General features: G+C 38.2%; 1 protein-coding gene across 7 annotated transcripts in view; it reads left to right on the top strand.

The window, feature by feature from the left end:
• Positions 1–18,547, top strand: part of Rexo5 (RNA exonuclease 5) — a 69,230-nt gene that overhangs the window by 36,382 nt on the left and 14,301 nt on the right. For 5 of the 7 annotated variants that reach the window (XM_027410187.2, XM_027410189.2, XM_027410188.2 and 2 more), the window contains 5 exons: positions 1,964–2,102; positions 2,252–2,346; positions 3,543–3,645; positions 12,847–12,950; positions 13,680–13,794. In XM_027410187.2, the coding sequence (XP_027265988.1) occupies positions 1,964–2,102; positions 2,252–2,346; positions 3,543–3,645; positions 12,847–12,950; positions 13,680–13,794 (556 nt within the window). The remainder of the gene's footprint in view (positions 1–1,963; positions 2,103–2,251; positions 2,347–3,542; positions 3,646–12,846; positions 12,951–13,679; positions 13,795–18,547) is intronic. The other 2 variants (XM_027410191.2, XM_027410190.2) reach the window with 1 other exon arrangement.

Genomic DNA, 18,547 nt, shown 5'->3' with positions numbered 1-18,547 from the left:
GTTGGTTATACTCACATCTTTAGTTGCTGATTATTTATCCAGCCTTTCTATTTCCAGCATCCCCTCATTTTCTTTATTGTGTCTATTTCAGCTTTCATGCCTTGAACTGTTTAGAGTTCTTCCTTCACTTGTTTGGTTGTTTTTTCTTGGATTTCTTTAGATTCTTTAAGAGATTTGTTTCTTGAATTTTTTGGTTTGTCTTTTCCTCCATTTCATGTAATTTTTTGCTTGTTCTTTCTTCTATTTCTTTAAGTGATTTTCTTGTTTCCTCTTTAAAGGTCCCTATCATCTTCCTAAGATATTTTTTGAGGTCTATCTCTTCTTCATGCTCTGTGTTGGGCTTTTCATATCTAGGGTGTGGAGTCCCTAGATTCTGGTGGTGTCACATTAGTTTTTCTGTTGTTGAGTGTGTTATTACTCTGTCTTCTTCCCATCCCTTCTTCCAGTGAGTGCAGGTAGGGCCTCTACCTCTCTCTGGTGGCAGGTGGAGGGCTCAGCCTCTGGCAGTAGCCAGATGGCAGAGGGTGGTGGGTAGACAATGGTGGGGTGTCTTTGGACTCACGGTGGTCCTTCCCTGTCTGGGCAGGTCCACTCTTGCCTGTATGGGCTCAGGCAGAAGCCAGCAGGGGTTGATGGAGGAGGTGGGGGGGGGCAGAGCAGCACTCAGACTCACCTGAGGCTCGGGTGCCCGCCACAGGACCTAGACCCCTTTCTTAAGACAGCATCTGAAGCCAGGCGTTGGTGGCGCTCGCCTTTAATCCCAGCACTCGGAGGCAGGGGCGGGCGGATCTCTGTGAGTTTGAGGCCAGCCTGGTCTCCAGAGCGAATGCCAGGATAGGCTTCAAAGCTACACAGAGAAACCCTGTCTCGAAAAACAAAAAAAAAAAAAACAAAAACAAAAAAAAAGACAGGGTCTCACTATGTAACCTTGTGTCTTACTTAGGATTTCTATTGCTGTGAAGAGACACCATGACTATGACATGGCCCATCCATTTAGCTGCAGAATTCATAATTTTGTTTTCCTTTACAGCTCAATATTCCGTAGTGTATGTGTACCACATTTTTGTTATCAAATGTCAGTAGTAGGGCATTTAGGTTGTTTCCATTTTCTAACTATTGTGAATATAGCAGCAGTGGACATGACTGAGTAAGTATCTGTAGGGTAGGATGTTAAGTTCTCTATTCCAAGGTGTGGTATAGCTGGGACATATGGTAGATTTATTTTTAGCTTTTTGAGAATTCTCTACACTGGTTTCCAATAGTGGCTGTAGTAGTTTGCCATTCCATCAACGATGAATGAGGGTTCCCTTTGTCCACATTGCCCCCAGTATTTGTTGTCCATTGTTGATATTTGTTATTCTGACTGGGGTAAGATGAAATCTCAAACTTACTTTGATTCATATTTTCCTAATTGCTAGGGTGGATAAACATTCTTTAAGATGCTCTTTGCCATTGGTTTTACTTCTTTTGAGAACTTTCTATTCAGATCCCAGGCCTTTTTTTTTTTTAAATAGGTCATAGTTTGTTGTTTTGTTTCTTCACTCTCTCTCTCTCTCTCTCTCTCTTTTTTTTTTGAGTTCTATGTATAGTCAGGATTTTAAACATTTGCCAGATATATAGCTGGCAAAGATTCTCTTTTATTCTATGGGCTTCCTCTTTACCCAGCTGATTGTTTCTTTGGCTCTGCAGAAGCCTTTTAGCTTTATGAAGTCCTGTTTGTCAGCTTTTGGCCTTAATTCTTGGGCAAATGGAGCCCTAGTCAAGAAGTCCTTTCCTACATCTACATCATGTAGCATACTGCCCATGTTTTCCTCTAGCAGTTCATGATTGATTTCTTTGAACTTCTCTGCTTATTTGAATCTTCAGCTTTTTCTATAATAGGTGTATATTAAGGATAATTTTTTAAAGTGTTTTCTTGGAGAAAAGCTGATATTTTCGTCTGTCTCTCTCTCTTTATTAAAAGTTTTTCAGGAATTACAAAGAAGATTCTTAACCCAGTGACAACCAAACTCAAAGATGTACAGAAGCTGTTAAGAAAACTACTTCCTCCTGATGCTGTGTTAGTGGGCCATTCCCTAGACTCGGATCTCAGAGTATTACAAGTGTGTATCAGCTTTAAGACTTTATTCTCTAATACATAAACATGTTCCATTTATATAAGATGTAAAGACTTAGGCTCTTTACTCCCAAACTTCTTTCCTGTTTTTCCCTTTAGCATAAGATGCTATTTATTCATTTTTTTCCTCCTCAGATGATACATCCATATGTTATTGATACCTCATTGCTTTATGCCGGGAAGCAGGGCAGAAGATTTAAGCTAAGATTCTTAGCCAAAGTTATTTTGGGGTAGGTTTATACATGTTATAATGTTTTGCTTATATATTGTACATAAATTAATATGCATTATCCACTTCAGTCTCTGTTGTCTTTCTTACTTTGTAAACATTACTCACTCCAGTTCTTATGAATTGAAGAAATTAAGGGGATGCAATTGGACTTTACAGTGTAGGCATGTAATCCCAGCTATTTTGAAAGCAGAAGTAGGAGATTCTCAAGTTCAAGGTTCTCCTGGTTTATAGAGTGAGTTTAAGGCCATCTTGAGGAACTTAGTGAGACCCTGTGTAAATATGAAAACTAATGTGTTAGGATAGCATGATAACTCAATAGGTAAAGGGATTTGTTGCGAGCCCTATGACCTGTGTTCCAATCCCTGGGAGAACTGACTTCCATAAGTTGTGCTTTGCCTGTCCCCCAACCAAACACATATACATTGTCCATACCCACACACATAAACAAACAAATGTAATTTTTAAAATTTATTTTTTTATATATTTGAATTACAATTTTTTTTAATTTTTAAAGGAAGTTAGTGATATAACATTTGCCTATCATGTGTAAGGCCCTAGGTTTAGTCCCTAGTACCAAGGAATTTCAAAATGTAGCATATTTACATTGAATATATCTTGTAGTTTTGACGCACATAAATACATGTTCATTATGACATGGTTCAAAATGAAAAGAAGAAAAATTGTATAGGACTGATTAAATTATGGTTGTGTTATTATTTAAAGGATCTGTGTATGTTAATGTGGAAAACCCCAAGATATTTCTTAGAATAAAATAGAGTTGCTGAGTAGGATCTATATGTAGATACTGATATAGTAGATTAGATCTATTAGGTATAATGACATAAATATATGAGAATTTAAGATTTTTCATAAACAACCAAGAAGATATTTAAATTACTTGCATATGAGTAAAAATCTTCTGAAAGGAAACTGTTGATACATCTATAAATGGGCTAGAGACTTCATTGGCTAATCTTTGATTCCTCTGGTATACTTGCTGGGGTCAAAGCCATTCCATGTTGTTCTGGATATGTAGCACCTCTCTTGAGGCCTGGCAGTTGAGCAGAGAAAAGAAATCTTGATGGTTAGAATATAAATCTGATTATTACAATGTTGAAACTTTATATACTGTTATTAAAAGAAATAATCGTTAAAAATAGTCCCAGGCACATACATTTCATCTTTACTTTCTAGGAAAGATATGCAGTGTCCAGACAAGGTTGGTCATGATACCATAGAAGATGCTAGAACAACTCTTGAATTAACTCGTTATTTTCTTAAGAATGGGCCAAAGAAGGTTAGTATCATTGAGCAGTATCTTGGGCTTTATTAATATTATGAGACAAGATCAGGCATTCATAGATCATTATTTCTGTTCTTACATTTCTATACAAAACTAGCAATGTAAGGTTAGAATTAAGACTCATATCACTAATATGTTATACTAAGTATATACAGCCTCTGAAGTTGGGCTTATCTATTTTTAAGTGTAGGCTCTACAGATTTAACAATATTAACTGGCAGTTGCTTTGAATAACTGTTTCTAAATCTGTAAAATGGAAATAATGTCGTTTTCTGGAATAGTATTGAGGGCAGATAACTACATAAAGCTCTTAATACAGTGCATTGTATATATTGAGCACCATGCTGGTGATGATGATCAATGAACTGATGCTGTTTATTGTAATTATTGTGCCTTCTTGGGCTAAGTGCACATTTCATTGTTTGAGCAGCAGTTTAGTAGATATAGATTTGAAAAGGACAGTTTCTGAAAGACTTTGTAAAATTATTTTTGTTGATGGTTTTCTTGAGGCACTGTCTTGCTATGTATCTCGCTGGCCAGTAACTTACTATGTAATTATAGCCCAAACTGGCTTCAAATTTATATTGATTCTCCTATCTTTTCCTTCCAAGTGCTAGGATAAAAGGACCTGTAGGGACAAAAATGTGGGAGACAGAATTTTGGTTGAAAGTAAACTGAAAAAAGAAGGGTAAAGATATGTAATCAGGTAACAATAAATGTCAGGGCCCATAAAAATGGCTTCACTTCATCTTGGCTTCAGGTCAGAGAGTTCAAGCTATCCTTACTCTTCCAAGGTTAAAGTCATAAGACCTAAAGGTCTGAGGCATGACTACTGTATGATGTTTGGTCTTGGGTGTGGATGTCTTATCTAAATAACAAGAGACTTGCTCTGAGGTGTGGTTACCCTTAACCCTCAAGACCAGATAAGGAGAAATTTAGTCTAAGGCATGGTTACCAAATGTTTGGAGAATTAAGGAAGAAGGTCTGTTTCTTCCTTGTATCTTGATAAAGAAGTCTTTTGCCATTTTCCCCTATTTTGGTTGGGGTATTTAAGAATGTTGAAGAATAAACTTGGGATGTTCAGTATTCACTGGATTGCCCTCCTGACTCTATCCTGTATCTCTCTCTTCCTTAGTATCTTTTCCTGACATTTCTTAGTCCACACTCCCTCTCAGGCACAAACACGGGTTATTACAGACTGGCACCTCAAAGTGGGGCTACTACAGATGGCTAAAACAAGTAAAGCCCCATGTCTTTGAAGGTTGAGCCAGACAGACCAGCTACACTCTTTAGGAGAGGAAAATAAAAGGGGAAAGAGTAAAGAAGGGGGAAATAAGCAGTATAAGGTAAAACTAATCAGGACCCAGCTACCATGCCAAATTGATATTGAGTATTAAGTAAGGATGGAATCAACATGAAGTAGAGAGTTGGATGGGGATATAGAATATGAAAACTAATGACTGGGGTTCAGTTTTGAGTTCTCTCATATTTGTCTCTTAGAAACCCATGCCACCTTTGGTAGTTCTTCTGTTCTCCCCTCTGAATCTTTCTTTAGATAATTGAATTGCAGGTGCTGGTTCTGTCTATATGTAGTACTTCACAAGTTCAATTGCAAATACTAGTAATATCTTTGTGTTCTTTCAACTTTGGGGTTGTGAGTTATGATCCCACCCCTATATAATCCGTCCAATGTCCAGTGGGCTGCTTGGAGTCTTAGTTGTCTATGAGGAGACTGTATGAGGTTCCTTAATGCTGTGCCCAAGGTGGAGGTTACTGAGAGTCTCTCAGCTCAGCCTCATTGTACTACTGCTGCTATCTCCACAGTCTGCAGCCTGGGGTCTGCTGCTCTGACCCAGTTGCTTCATCATGTTCCAAGTTCTGCCCTGTGCTCTTCCTAAGGTCTTGATGGGTCCCTTGATCTAAGGGACAATAGCAGTGGTAGGGGAGTGATGAGTGTTGTAGAGTTCTTGAGTTCTAGTCCCCTTACCTCCATTGGAGCTGTCTGGGTTGCTGAAGCACTGACCTATGCTGATGGCTTAAGAGAAACTAGGTTCAGTCTTTGCAGCTCTTCCCTGCTTCCCAGTATTATCATCACTTGCTTCTATAATTGCAATCAGGATAAGTCCTTCCTGGAGCCATCATTCATGACCTGCCTACTTGTCATGGCGAAGCTGCCTCTGCCTCTCAATGTGCCAGGTTCTCCTGGAGTACCTTACTGAATTTTACCTCCTTTACTCTTGAATGTTTATCTCTCTATTTTTTTGCAGATTTTTTTTTATTTGAATTAGAAACAAGATTGTTTTACATGTCAATCCCAGTTCCCTCTCCCTCCCATCCTTCCCTACCACTCCCCCCTGACTAAAACCCTATCTATCACATATCCTTTCTGCTCCCCCTGGAGGGTGAGGCCTTCCATAGGGTTTCCTCAGGATCTATCATATCCTTTGGGATAGGGCCTAGGCCCATCCCCATGTGTCTTGGCTCAGGGAGTATCCCTCTCTGTGAGATGGGCTCCCAAAGTCCACACCTATGCTGGGGATAAGTACTGAACTACTACAGGAGGTCCCATAGATTTCCGAGGTTTCCTCACTGAAACCCATGTTCCTGGGTCTGAATCAGTCCCATGCTGGTATCCCAGCTATCAGTCTGGGGACCAAGAACTCCACGATGTTCTGTGGGTTTCACCAGCCTGGTCTGGACCCCTTTACTCATCACTTGTCCTTCTCTGCAACTGGATTCCAGTTCAGTTCAGTGATCAGTTGTGGGTGTCTGCTTCTACTTCCACCAACTACTGGATGAGGGCTATCAGGTGGAATATAAGTTAGTCATCAATCTCATCAGGGGAGGGCATTTAAGGTAGCCGCTCCTCTGTTGCTTAGATTGTTAGCTGGTGTCATCTTTGTAGAGCTCCAGACATTTCCCTAGTGCCTGATTTTTCTGTAAACCTAAAATGTCTCCCTCATTTAGGGTTTCTCCATTCTTGTTTCTTCTATTCTTGCCCGACTCAACCTTTCTGCTCCCTCATGTCCTCCTCACCCCTCCTCTTCTCCCCTTCTCACTCTTCTAGTTCCCTCCCCCCTCTTCCTGGGCTCCCAATTTGCTCAGGAGATCTTGTCCCTTTCCCCTTCTCCAGGAGACCATGTATGAATCTCTTGGGGTCCTACTTGTTTACTAGCTTCTCTAGCGGTATAGATTGTAGACTGGTAATCCTTTACTCTATGTCTAAAATCCACCTGAGTACATACCATGTTTGTCTTTTTGTGATTGGGTTACCTCGCTCAGAATGGTTTCTTCTAGTTTTACCCATTTTCCTGCAAATTTCAAGATTCCATTGTTTTTTTCTGCTGAGTAGTACTCCATTGTGTAAATGTACCACATTTTCTCTATCCATTCTTTGGTTGAGGGGCATCTAGGCTGCTTCCAGTTCTGGCTATTACAAATAATGCTGCTATGAACATCATTGAACATATGTCCTTGTTGTATGAAGTGTGCTTCTTTTGGGTATATGCCTAGGAGTGGAATTGCTGGATCTTGTGGTAGACTGATTCCCATTTTCTTGAGGAGTCGCCATACTGATTTCCAAAGTGGCTGTACAAGTTGGCACTCCCACCAGCAGTGGAGGAGTGTTCCCCTTTCTCCACATCCTCTCCAGCATAAACTGTCATTGGTGTTTTTGATTTTAGCCATTCTGACAGGACTAAGATGGTATCTCAGAGTTGTTTTGATTTGCATTTCCCTGATGGCTAAGGATATTGAACACTTTCTTATATGTCTTTCAGCCATTTTAGATTCCTCTATTGAGAATTGTCTATTTAGTTCTATACCCCACTTTTTAATTGGGTTGTGTGGTGTTTTGAAGACTGGCTTCTTGAGTTCTTTGTATATTTTGGAGATCAGCCCTCTGTCAGATGTGGGGTTGGTGAATATCTTTTCCCATTCTGTGGGCTGCCATTTTGTCTTGCTGACTGTGTCCTTTGTCTTACAGAATCTTCTTAGTTTCAGGAGGTTCCATTTATCAATTGTTGATCTCAGTGTCTGTGCTACTGGTGTAATGTTCAGGAAGCTGTCTCCCGTACCAATTAATTCAAGGGTATTTCCCCCTTGTCTTCTAATAGGTTCAGTGTGGCTGGATTTATGTTGAGGTCTTTGATCCATGGGGACTGAAGTTTTGTGATGGTGATAGACTTAGATTTATCTGTAGTCTTCTACGTGCCAGTATCCAGTTATGCCAGCACCATTTGTTGAAGATGCTCTCTTTATTCCATCGTACAAATTTAGCTTGTTGGTCAAATATCAGGTGTTCATAGTGTGTGGGTTAATATCAGGGTTTTCAACTCTATTCCATTGGTTTACCTGTCTACTTTTGTGCCAAAACCAAGCTGTTTTCAGGACTATAGCTCTGTAATGGAGCTTGAAGTCAGGGATGGTGATGCCTCCAGAAGTTCCTTTATTATACAGGGTTGTTTTGGCTATCTTGGGTCTTTTGTTTCTCCATATAAAGTTGAGAATTGTTCTTTCAAGGTCTGTGAAGAATTGTGTGGGGGTTTTGATAGGGATTGCATTGAATCTGTAGATTACTTTTGACAAGATTGCCATTTTTACTATGTTGATCCTACCTATCCAAGAGCATGGGAGATCTTTCTATTTCCTGGTATCTTCTTTAATTTCTTTCTTTAGAGACTCAGAATTCTTATGGTACATGTCTTTCACCTTTTTGGTTAGTGTTACCCCAAGGTATTTTATGCTGTTTGTGGCAATTGTAAAGGGTGATGTTTCTCTGATTTCTTTCTCCATGGATGTGGCATCTGTATATAGTAGGGCTACAGATTTGTTTGAGTTAATCTTGTATCCTGCCACTTTGCTGAAGGTGTTTATCAGCTGTAGGAGTTCCCTGGTAGAGTTTTTCGGGTCACTTATGTAGACTATCATATCATCTGCAAATAGTGAAAGTTTGACTTCTTCCTTTCTGATTTGTATTCCCTTGGTCTCCTTTTGTTGTCTTATTGCTCTAGCTAGAAACTCTAGGACAATATTGAAGAGGTATGGAGAGAGTGAACAGCCTTGTCTTGTCCCCAATTTTAGAGGAATTGCGTTGAGTTTCTCTCCATTTAATTTTATATTGGCTGTCTGCTTGGTGTATATTGCTTTTATTATGTTAAGGTATGTTCCTGTTATCCCTGATTTCTCCAAGACCTTTATCATGAAGGGGTGTTAGATTTTGTCAAAGGCTTTTTCGGCATCTAGTGAGACGATCATGTGGTTTTTTTTCCCCTCAGTTTCTTTATATGGTGGATTACATTGATGGGTTTTTGTATGTTGAGCCATTCTTGCATCCCTGGGATGAAGCCTACTTGATCATAGTGGATGATTTCTCTGATGTGTTCTTGGATTCGATTTGGCAGTATTTTTGGAATATTTTTGCATCAATGTTCATGAGGGATATTGATCTGTAGTTGTCTTTCTTAGTTGTGTCTTTGTGTGGCTTGGGTATCAAGGTTATTGAAGCCTCATAAAAGAGTTTGGCAATGATCCTTCTGATTCTGTTGTGTGGAATACTTTAAGGAGAATTGGTATTAGCTGTTCCTTGAATTTCTGGTGGAATTCTGCAGTGAAGCCATCTGGCCCTCTGCTTTTTTTGGTTGGGAGACTTATGATGACTGCTTCTATTTCATTAGGGGTTATAGGTCTATTTAAGTTACTTGTCTGTTCTTGGTTTAATTTTGGTAAGTGATATTTATCCAGAAAATTGTCCTTTTCCTTTAGATTTTTGAATTTTGAGGAATAAGGTTTTCAAAGTATGACCTGATGATTCTCTGGATTTCCTCTGTGTCTGTTGTTATGTCCCCCTTTTCATTCCTGATTTTATTGATTTGCATATTCATTCTCTGCTGTTTACTAAGGTTTGATAAAGGTTTGTCTATCTTATTGATTTTCTCAAAGAACCAACTGTTTCTATTGTTCTCCTAGTTTCCACTTTATTGATTTCAGCCCTTGATTTGATTATATCCTGGCATTTGCTATTTCTGGGGTGTATTGGCTTCTTTGTGTTCTAAAGTTTTCAGTTGTGCTGTTAATTTTCTAGTGTGATTATTCTCTTGTTTCTTCATGTGGGCACTTAGCGCTATGAACTTTCCTCTTAGCACTGCTTTCAGAGTGTCCCATAAGTTTGGGTATGTTGTGTCCGCATTCTCATTGAATTCTAGGAAATCTTTTTTTAAAAAATAATTTATTTAACCTTTTTATATACGTTGGTATCTGAAGGTATCAGATCCCCTGGAACTAGAGTCATAGACAGCTGTGAGCTGCCATGTGGGTGCTGGGAATTGAACCCGGGTCGTCTGGTAAAACAGTCAGTGCTCTTCACCACTGAGCCATCTCTCTAGCCCAGTCTAGGAAATCTTTTATTTATTTTTTTTATTTCTTCTTCGACCCTGGATTTGTGTAATTGGGTGTTACTTAATTTCCATGAGTTTGTAGGTTTTCTACAATTGATGTTTTTGTTGAATTCTAACATTAAAGTATGGTGGTCTGATAAGATACAGAGGGTTATTTTAATTTTTTTGTACCTTTTGAGGTTTTCTATGTTGCCAAGTATGTGGTTGATTTTAGAGAAGGTTCCATGTGGCGCTGAGAAGAAGGTATATAGTTTTGTATTTGGAAGGAATGTTCTATAGATATCTGTTAAGTCCAGTTGCACCATAACTTCTATTAGTTCTTTTGTTCTTTGTTAAGTTTCTGTCTGGTGTTCCTGTCCAGTGGTGAGAGTGGAGTGTTGAAGTCTCCCACTATAAGTGTGTGGTTTTTTGTGTGATTTGTGTTTTAGTTTTGTTTCTTTTACAAACGTGGATGCCTTTGTATTTGGGGCATAAATGTTCAGAATTGAGGCTTCATCATGATGGATTTCTCCTGTGATGAGTAGGAAGTGACCTCCTTCATCTCTTTTGATTGATTTTAGTTTAAAGTCCAATTTGTTGGATATTAGCATTGCTAACCCTCCTTGTTTCTTGGGTCCATTTGATTGGAAAATCTTTTCCTAGCCTTTAATTCTTAGTTATCGTCTGTCTTTGAAGTTGAGGTGTGTTTCTTGTATGCAGCAGAAGGATAAATTCTGTCTTCTCATCTATTCTGCTAATCTGTGTCTTTTTATAGGAGAGTTAAGACCATTAATGTTGATGGATATTAATGACCATTGATTGTTCATTCTTGTTTGTTTTTGATTTGGTGATGGTGGTGAAATTGTGTGAGGGATTCTATCCCTTTTTCCTTTTGGCTGTTGGTAAAGTGGGACTATATATTGCCTATATTTTTCTGATTGTAGTTAACTTGCTTGGGTTGCAGTTTTCCTTCCAGAACTTTCTGTAGGGCTGGACTGCTGACTATGTATTTTTTGAATCTTGTTTTGTCATGGAATATCTTGTTTTCTCCATCTATAATGATTGAAAGCTTTGCTGGTTATAGTAGTCTGGGCTGGCATCCATGGTCTTTTAGTGTAGGTAGAATATCTATCCAGGACCTTCTGGCTTTCAGAGTTTCCATGGAAAAGTAGGTGTAATTCTGACAGGTTTGCCTTTATATGTTACTTGACCTTTTTCCTTTGCTGCTCTTAATATTTTCTCTTTATTCTGTATGTTTGGGGTTTTGATTATTATGTGATGAGGAAAACTTTTTTTGGTTCAGTCTATTTGGTGTTCTGTAGGCTTCTTGTTTTTTTCATCGGCACGTCTTTCTTTAGTTTAGGAAAGTTTTCTTCTATGATTTTGTTGAATATGTTTTCTTTGCCTTTGAGGTGGATTTCTTCACCTTTTTCTATACCTATTATTCTTAGGTGTGGTCTTTTCATGGTGTCCCATATTTCTTGGATATTTTGTGTTATGGATTTGTTGGACTTAAGATTTTCTTCGGTTGATGAGTCTATTTCTCTTAGTGCATCTTCAACTCCTGAGATTCTCTCTTCCATCTCTTATAATCTGTTGGTTATGCTTTCATCTGTAGTTTCTGATTGTTCACCCAGGTTTTCTATTTCCAGCATTCCCTCAAACTGTGCTTTTTTTATTGTCTCTATTTCAGTTTTTAGGTCTTGAACTGTTTCCTTGAGAGAGATTTGTTGATATCTTGTATTTTTTGGTTTGTTTTTTCTTCCATTTCTTTAAGGGATTTTCTCATGTCTTCTTTGAGGTCATCTATCATTTTCATGAAGTTGATTTTAAGGTCATTCTCCTCTGCTTCATCTGCATTGTGATGTTCAGGTCTTGCTGGTGTATGGTCCCTAGTCTTCAGTGGTGTCATATTGTTTTTTTCTGTTGTTGAATGTGCTATTACATTGTCCTCTTCTCATCCTTTCTTCTGGTGGATAAGCAGGAGTCTCTTCCTCTCCTGGTAGGTGGTTATAATTTTTTAACAGACGTTACTATTACGCATGTTCCCATAGAGGAGCTAAGCAGCATCTTCTCTGGGAATGGTAGGACACAGGGAGACACAAAGAGGTTGGTGGTTTGTTTTGTTTTGTCATTTAGATTATTTATTTTATGTGTATTAATGTTTTTGCCTGTGTGGATGTCTGTTCACTATGTGCATGCCTGGTGCTGGTGTAGGCCTGAAGAGGAGATTGAATTCCCTGGAAATGGTGTTAAAGATGGTTATGAGCCACCATGTGGGTGCAAGGAATTGAACCCAAATTCTCTTTAAGAGCAACAAGTGCCCTTAACCACTGAACCATCCATCGAACCCCCAAATAGGTTATTTTTAAAAAATTGTATCTCACTTCCCAAGTAGACTCCCACTTCATGAAGAAGAAAAAATATCAATTAGACTTTTGACAATTTTGTATTAATGTACTGACTATTTTGATGTTGTAGTAAAAGTCTTTTTTTTTTTTCATTTCTAAAACTTACATATTTTCAGAGAAATACATTTTAAGGGACTGACTAAGGAATGATGAGCCAAGATTGCCATCACTTTTCACTCAGCCTCTCTTGGCTTTTTTAAACCATGCTCATGTAACATTAGTAGGTAGTGACAGATTGCTGTTCTTGGCTAAGCAGTTTTAAACCATCTGATAGTACTGAAGCCAGCTTGTGCCTAAGGCACTGGTACAACCATAGTTCTAAAGAAGCAGAGAATATCACTTAGTGGATTTTTTCCCTCAAATTCAGTATAAAAACTTAAAATGATTGTTACCACTTTATTTTCTTATAGATTGCAGAGCTCAATCTGGAGGCACTAGCTAGTCATGAAGAACTGAAAGCAGCCAGTCAAGAACCAGGAAACAAGGGAGGACCTACTGAGTGCCCAAATATGAGGTAATGTTTTCCATTTCAAGTAAGAGCAAAGGAAAATAAAGAATGTGCTTCCTAGTTTTCTGACTATGACCAATGTCTAAAATGATATTTTTTGTTTACAAAAAGAAAGAACACAGAAGTAATTGAACTGAGAATTATTAGAAGACATGATAGAGCCTTTAATCCCAGAATTAGGGAAGCAGAGGGAGATGGGACTCTCCATGTTCAAAGCTAGCCTGCTGCACAGATCAAGTTCCAAGAGAGCCAGGGCTATGCTGAGAGACCCTGTCTTGGGGGAGGAGGGAGAAAAGAAGAGAATGTTAGAGTTGTTGGTATTTTTATGTTAGAAAACTCAGCTTGTATCCTTTAATGCAAATTGGAGAAACACACACACACACTCAGAAAGAGTTTGATTTCAGACCATAATGAGTGTGTCAAATGCTTAAACTGTGGCTTAAATCTTGATAGCTTTAGGGTTATTTCTTGTTTATTTTCCCTTCTGTTAGTATAACACCATCTAGTTTGATTTTCTGCAGTGATGAAAATATGCTGGAGAGTGTGGAAACCACTAATCACATAGGACTAATGCAGTTGATTAACTGGGATTTTAATTGAATTTTAATTAAATTTATATAGCTAAATGTTGCTAGTGACTACTACATCGGACAGCATTATAAGCACAAAATTTAACTAGGAAGTCATAACCTAAAAATGACCATTCTTATTTTACTGTCTTTCACTTCTTTACAGTGTTTTAGAATGCCTGGACTCAGTGGGTCAGAAACTCCTTTTCCTGACCCGGGATATAGATGAACTTTCTTCTTCTAGAAACTGTCAAACTATTAGGTGCTCTTCAAATAAAGAGGTGAATGACCTATTGTACCTTTGTAGTATGTATTCACAAAAGAGGAAGATGTAACCCTTTGTATAATCCATAGAAGTGCCAAGAATTTTGCACCAGTAACACTGACTAAAATGAGCAAGTCTGGCTTCTATCTCAAATCTTTCATGGAACTCTGTTAAGTCTGTTACTTCATAGGAGCAGAGCTGCCAGCTGTCAGTGTCTGCTTTCAGAGACCAGCAGCAGGTTTGATCTTGCACAGTCACTTAGAACTTCTGTTTCTGGTGTATGGAGATGTTTGTTTTGCAGCTTGAGTATACCTTTTTATATTTTATCTATCATTGTTCTATGTATGTAATATGAGCCCAGTACTAATTTGTCTTCCCTACCCACCCATCATTGGGATTTTAAGGATGCTGCCATTTCTGGCTTTTATTTATGTGGGGCCAAACTCACGCCCTTGTGCTTGTTCGGCACGCTGTTTACCCTTCTGAGCTCCTGAAATGTTCTCTTATTTAATAATTTATTAGGTGTAATTTATTTTTTTGGTGTTATGTGCATGGGTATTGTGTGTATATCTGTCCATGCCAAGTGCCTATGGAGCCCAGAAAAAGGTATCAGATCCCAAGTTACAGGCAGTTTGGGTTCCCATGTGGGGGATGGGAATTGAACCTAGGGCCTCCGGAGGAACAGCCAGTGCTCTTAACAACTAAGCCACCATTTTAGCCCAACAATTGATTTTGTTAATTTAAAATTCTTTAAGAGAATTACATGTGTGAATACTGTATTTTCATTCTTCCCTCTACCTCCTCCAACTCTCCCATCAAATTAAAACTTATTTAATATTATTCACACACACACACACACACACATATCCTAACTATGTCTATTCTAACTAAACCCTAAAGTCATCTGAAAGAGGTGTCCAAGCCTGAACAACTCCTTCCAATCCCAACCCTAAACAATAGGAAACTATCCCTAACTAGGTGTACATTATCCTTAGTGACAACAATGGGGAAAAGGGGACGTAGTATTCTCCTACTTACTTCCTGCTGAAATGGGATGGTGATAGCCTCATGGGGTCCTGTAGGAAGAAAATGTTAGTATAGTGAAAGTCTTGAGTAGATTGTATCCAGTCCGTTTTTGATGGATTTGCTTGATTGAAGATCCAGGTTGAAGTCCTTAACTTGTTTGAAGTCCTTGGGTTGATTGAAGTCAGTACTCAAAGCTCTGGCCAGAGTGTCAGTTGAAACGAAGCAAGTTGGATCCAGTTTACTGGAGGAGGTGTAGTCCATTTTCTTTTTGGAGCGTCCAGGGGTTGCTGTCAGGCAGATCTTCATTGGCTGTATGGGACTCAAACATAAATGTTAGCAGAGAAATGTTTGCTTGTATGCATACCGGGAAAGGCAACCATGGGAAAATAACAATTATGAGAGAGTATATAATATACCTTGAGAGAAAGAAAAGACAAATGACAGTCCCAGTTTTTTCTTATTCTGTATTACATCAGTTGGCTTCTTGACATAATACAGAAACCCTGAAGTTTATTTTAACAACGTGCTTGGATTTAGAGGAGGAAAGCCAAATCCAACTCTAAAGCCAGCATTGATTTAATTAAATGGGGACTAGGAAACAAAGAGAAACAGGTGTAGATGCATCTACAGTATTTTAACATATGGCAGTTTTCTGTTGTTCGATGGTTATAGCTACCATATCTTCTACCCATGTAGTGTTCTTTGACTTCTGGAGATGAGTTTTCCTGTGGAAATAAAAACAAAACACTTTCCTTTCCTTTGTGAGGTTTCCATCCAGTTTATGGGATATACCTTGGTAGAATACCTGTCATTTCTCCTCGTTGAGAGGGTTTTTTTTTTTCAACTTGAATCTTGATCAACTTTGATGGTATCCAAAGTTTGTCTTCTCCTGTGGAAACAAATGTGAAACCCCTTCCCCAACACATGTCTTGGTTTCCAGACAGAGGTCAATACATCTTTGAAGTATACCGGCAGATTCAGTTTTTTTCCCGTAGTGCCTTTCTGCAGCTGTTTGTCCTTTCTCATTAGCATTAAGAAAGTTTATAGTTAGTAATGCATTATGTAGCCTATGTTTGGGAGTTTTCGTACCACCAGCCTGTTTATAGAGCATTTCTTTCAGTGTTCTATTAGATCTCTCCACCACTGCTTATCCTGTGGGATTATGTGGTATTCCAGTAACATGCTTTATGTTATAATATTTGAAAAACTGTTCCAATTTTTTGGAGACAAATGCTGGAGCACTGTCAATTTTTATTTGTGTAGGTATACCCATAATAGCCATCACCTCTAGCAGGTATGTAATAACAGAATCTGCCTTTTCAGAACTATGAGCAGTAGCCCATTGAAACATTGAAAATGTGTCTATATTATGATGCACATATTTTAGATTTCCAAATTCTGCAAACTGAAAGACATCCATCTGCCAAACCTCATTTCTCTGAATGCCTTTAGGGTTATAGCCTGCTGGCAATGGAGCTTGATTATAAAAAGAACAGGTAGGACAGTTTCTCACTATCTCGTTGGCTTGTTGCCAAGTGATGGAGAAGTCATTTGTCAAACCTTTGCAATTTACATGGTGTTTTTTTTATGAAATTCTGAGGCTTCTAGCACATTTCCTATTAATAAATTGCCTTGTGCTAGTGGGCCTAGCAAACCCATATGGTATCTGATATTTGTCATATATAAAGGATTAGTTCTCTTTTTTATTGTGTCCTGTAATTGTATAAACAGTGAAGTTAATTCTGTATTATCAGGAACAAATCTCTGCAGTCTCAATGTGTAACACGACTCTCTCTGTATATTGAGAATCCATAACTATATTAAGAGGCTCTGTAAAATCCATAAGTATCATAAGAATTGCATATAATTCTGCCTTCTGTATACAGACTTTGAACTACTTTACTTACCTCTCCTGCTTTATAACCTGCCTTACCTGATTTGTTGGCATCAGTGTAGAAATTAAGAACTCTAGAAATAGGAGTTCATCTTACAGTGCGTGGAAGGATCCAGATTGTCTTTTATGAATTTAATTCTGTCAATTAATTAATTTAATTTGTTGCTGATTTTTCCCAAAAAGTAAGAGCTGTCTGCCAATATTCATTGTCCTTCATAAGGAGGAAATTTCTTCATTAGTCAAAGGTACTGTAATTTCTGCTGGATCTTTTCCAGTTAGTTGGTGGAGTCTTAATTTGCCTTTTAGAATCAAATCAGAAATCTTTTCTATATTTGTCTTTAGGTTTTTATTCTGTTTATGTGGCAGAAATATCCATTCCAATATATCTTCTCACTGCATCAGAATCCCAGAAGGGTATTCTCTGGATGGTAAGATGACCAGAACAGTCTAAATTAGGGTCTACATGATCTACATATGCATCCAGTATTCTGCTTTCTACCCATTATAATTCTTTTTCTGCTTCAGTGGATAATATTCATGGACTGTTTAAGTCCTTGTCCCCTTTAAGGGCCATTTTTAAATGCTTTAAATCATGTCCTTCCACACCAATTATTGTCTGTAGTTGAGAAATGAAATTTCCCCTAGTAGTTTCTGAAGACTATTAAGGGTATGATAATGATCTCTTCTAATTTGTACTTTTTGAGGCCTGATTCTTCATAAGTCTATCTTATAACCTAAATAATAGAATCTCCTCTTTGCATCTTTTCTGGGGCAGTTTGTAATCCCCAGTGATGCAGAACTTCCTTCACTGTTTCAAACATCCGTTCTAATGTTTCTTTATTACAATGTGATAATAAAATATCATCCATGTAATGGTTAAGAAGGTATTGTGGAAATTTCTTATGAATTATTTCCAAAAGTTGTTGTACAAAGTGCTGGCACAAGGTAGGACTATTTAGCATTCCTTGTGGCAAAACCTTGTACTGGAATCTCTTAACTGGCTGTGAATTATTAAGAGTTGGTACAGTAAACGCAAATTTTTTCTTACCATTTTCTTGTAACAGTATAGTGAAGAAACAATCTTTGAGATCAATGACTATGATAGGCCATCCTTTAGGTATCAAGGAATGCAAAGGCATACCAGGCTTCAGAGAGCCCATAGGCTTAATCACTTTATTGATGGCTCTCAGGTCTGTGAGCATTCTCCATTTATCTGACTTCTTTTTAATAACAAATACAGGAGAATTCCAAGGGCTGGTAGATTCTTCTATATCTCCAGCATCTAGCTGTTCCTGAACTAAAGCCTCTAGTTTCTCAGAGGTCATAGGCCATTGTCCTACCCAGACAGGTTCATCTGTAAGCCACTTTAATGGTAGGGCCTTAGGCTCCTCTGAGGGTCTATCATTTGTACTTAGTTTCTGTACAGCTTGGATGGTTGGCAACTGTTTTCCATAGTGCCTTACTAAATTTTGTCTACCATCTAAAGATTATACCTACTTTGCATCTGATACTGGAGGAATGTTAATCTGGGTATTCCATTGCTATAAAAGATCATGACTCCAGAGATGTATAGCTATGTCTTTGACATATGGTTTCAGCCTTCCTTTCTGTCCTTCCAGTCCAATGCAGACCAACCAATTAACACTCTGCCAAAATCTAGATAAAGTTCCAATTTCTAAAAATTGTACATTCACCTCTCTAAGTGGCCATCTCTGAGGCTAGGACTTTTGGGTAATAATAGTCACATCATCACCAGTGTCCAAGATCCTGGTAAAAACTTTATTATTAATTCTTACTTTTAAGTAAGGTCTCTTATCATTAATAGAAGTTTGCCAAAATATGGGTTTCT

The sequence above is a fragment of the Cricetulus griseus genome, chromosome 3, assembly GCF_003668045.3.
Source record: "Cricetulus griseus strain 17A/GY chromosome 3, alternate assembly CriGri-PICRH-1.0, whole genome shotgun sequence".
Classification (NCBI taxonomy): Eukaryota; Metazoa; Chordata; class Mammalia; order Rodentia; family Cricetidae; genus Cricetulus; species Cricetulus griseus.
This window is presented reverse-complemented; position numbering and strand designations above follow the sequence as displayed.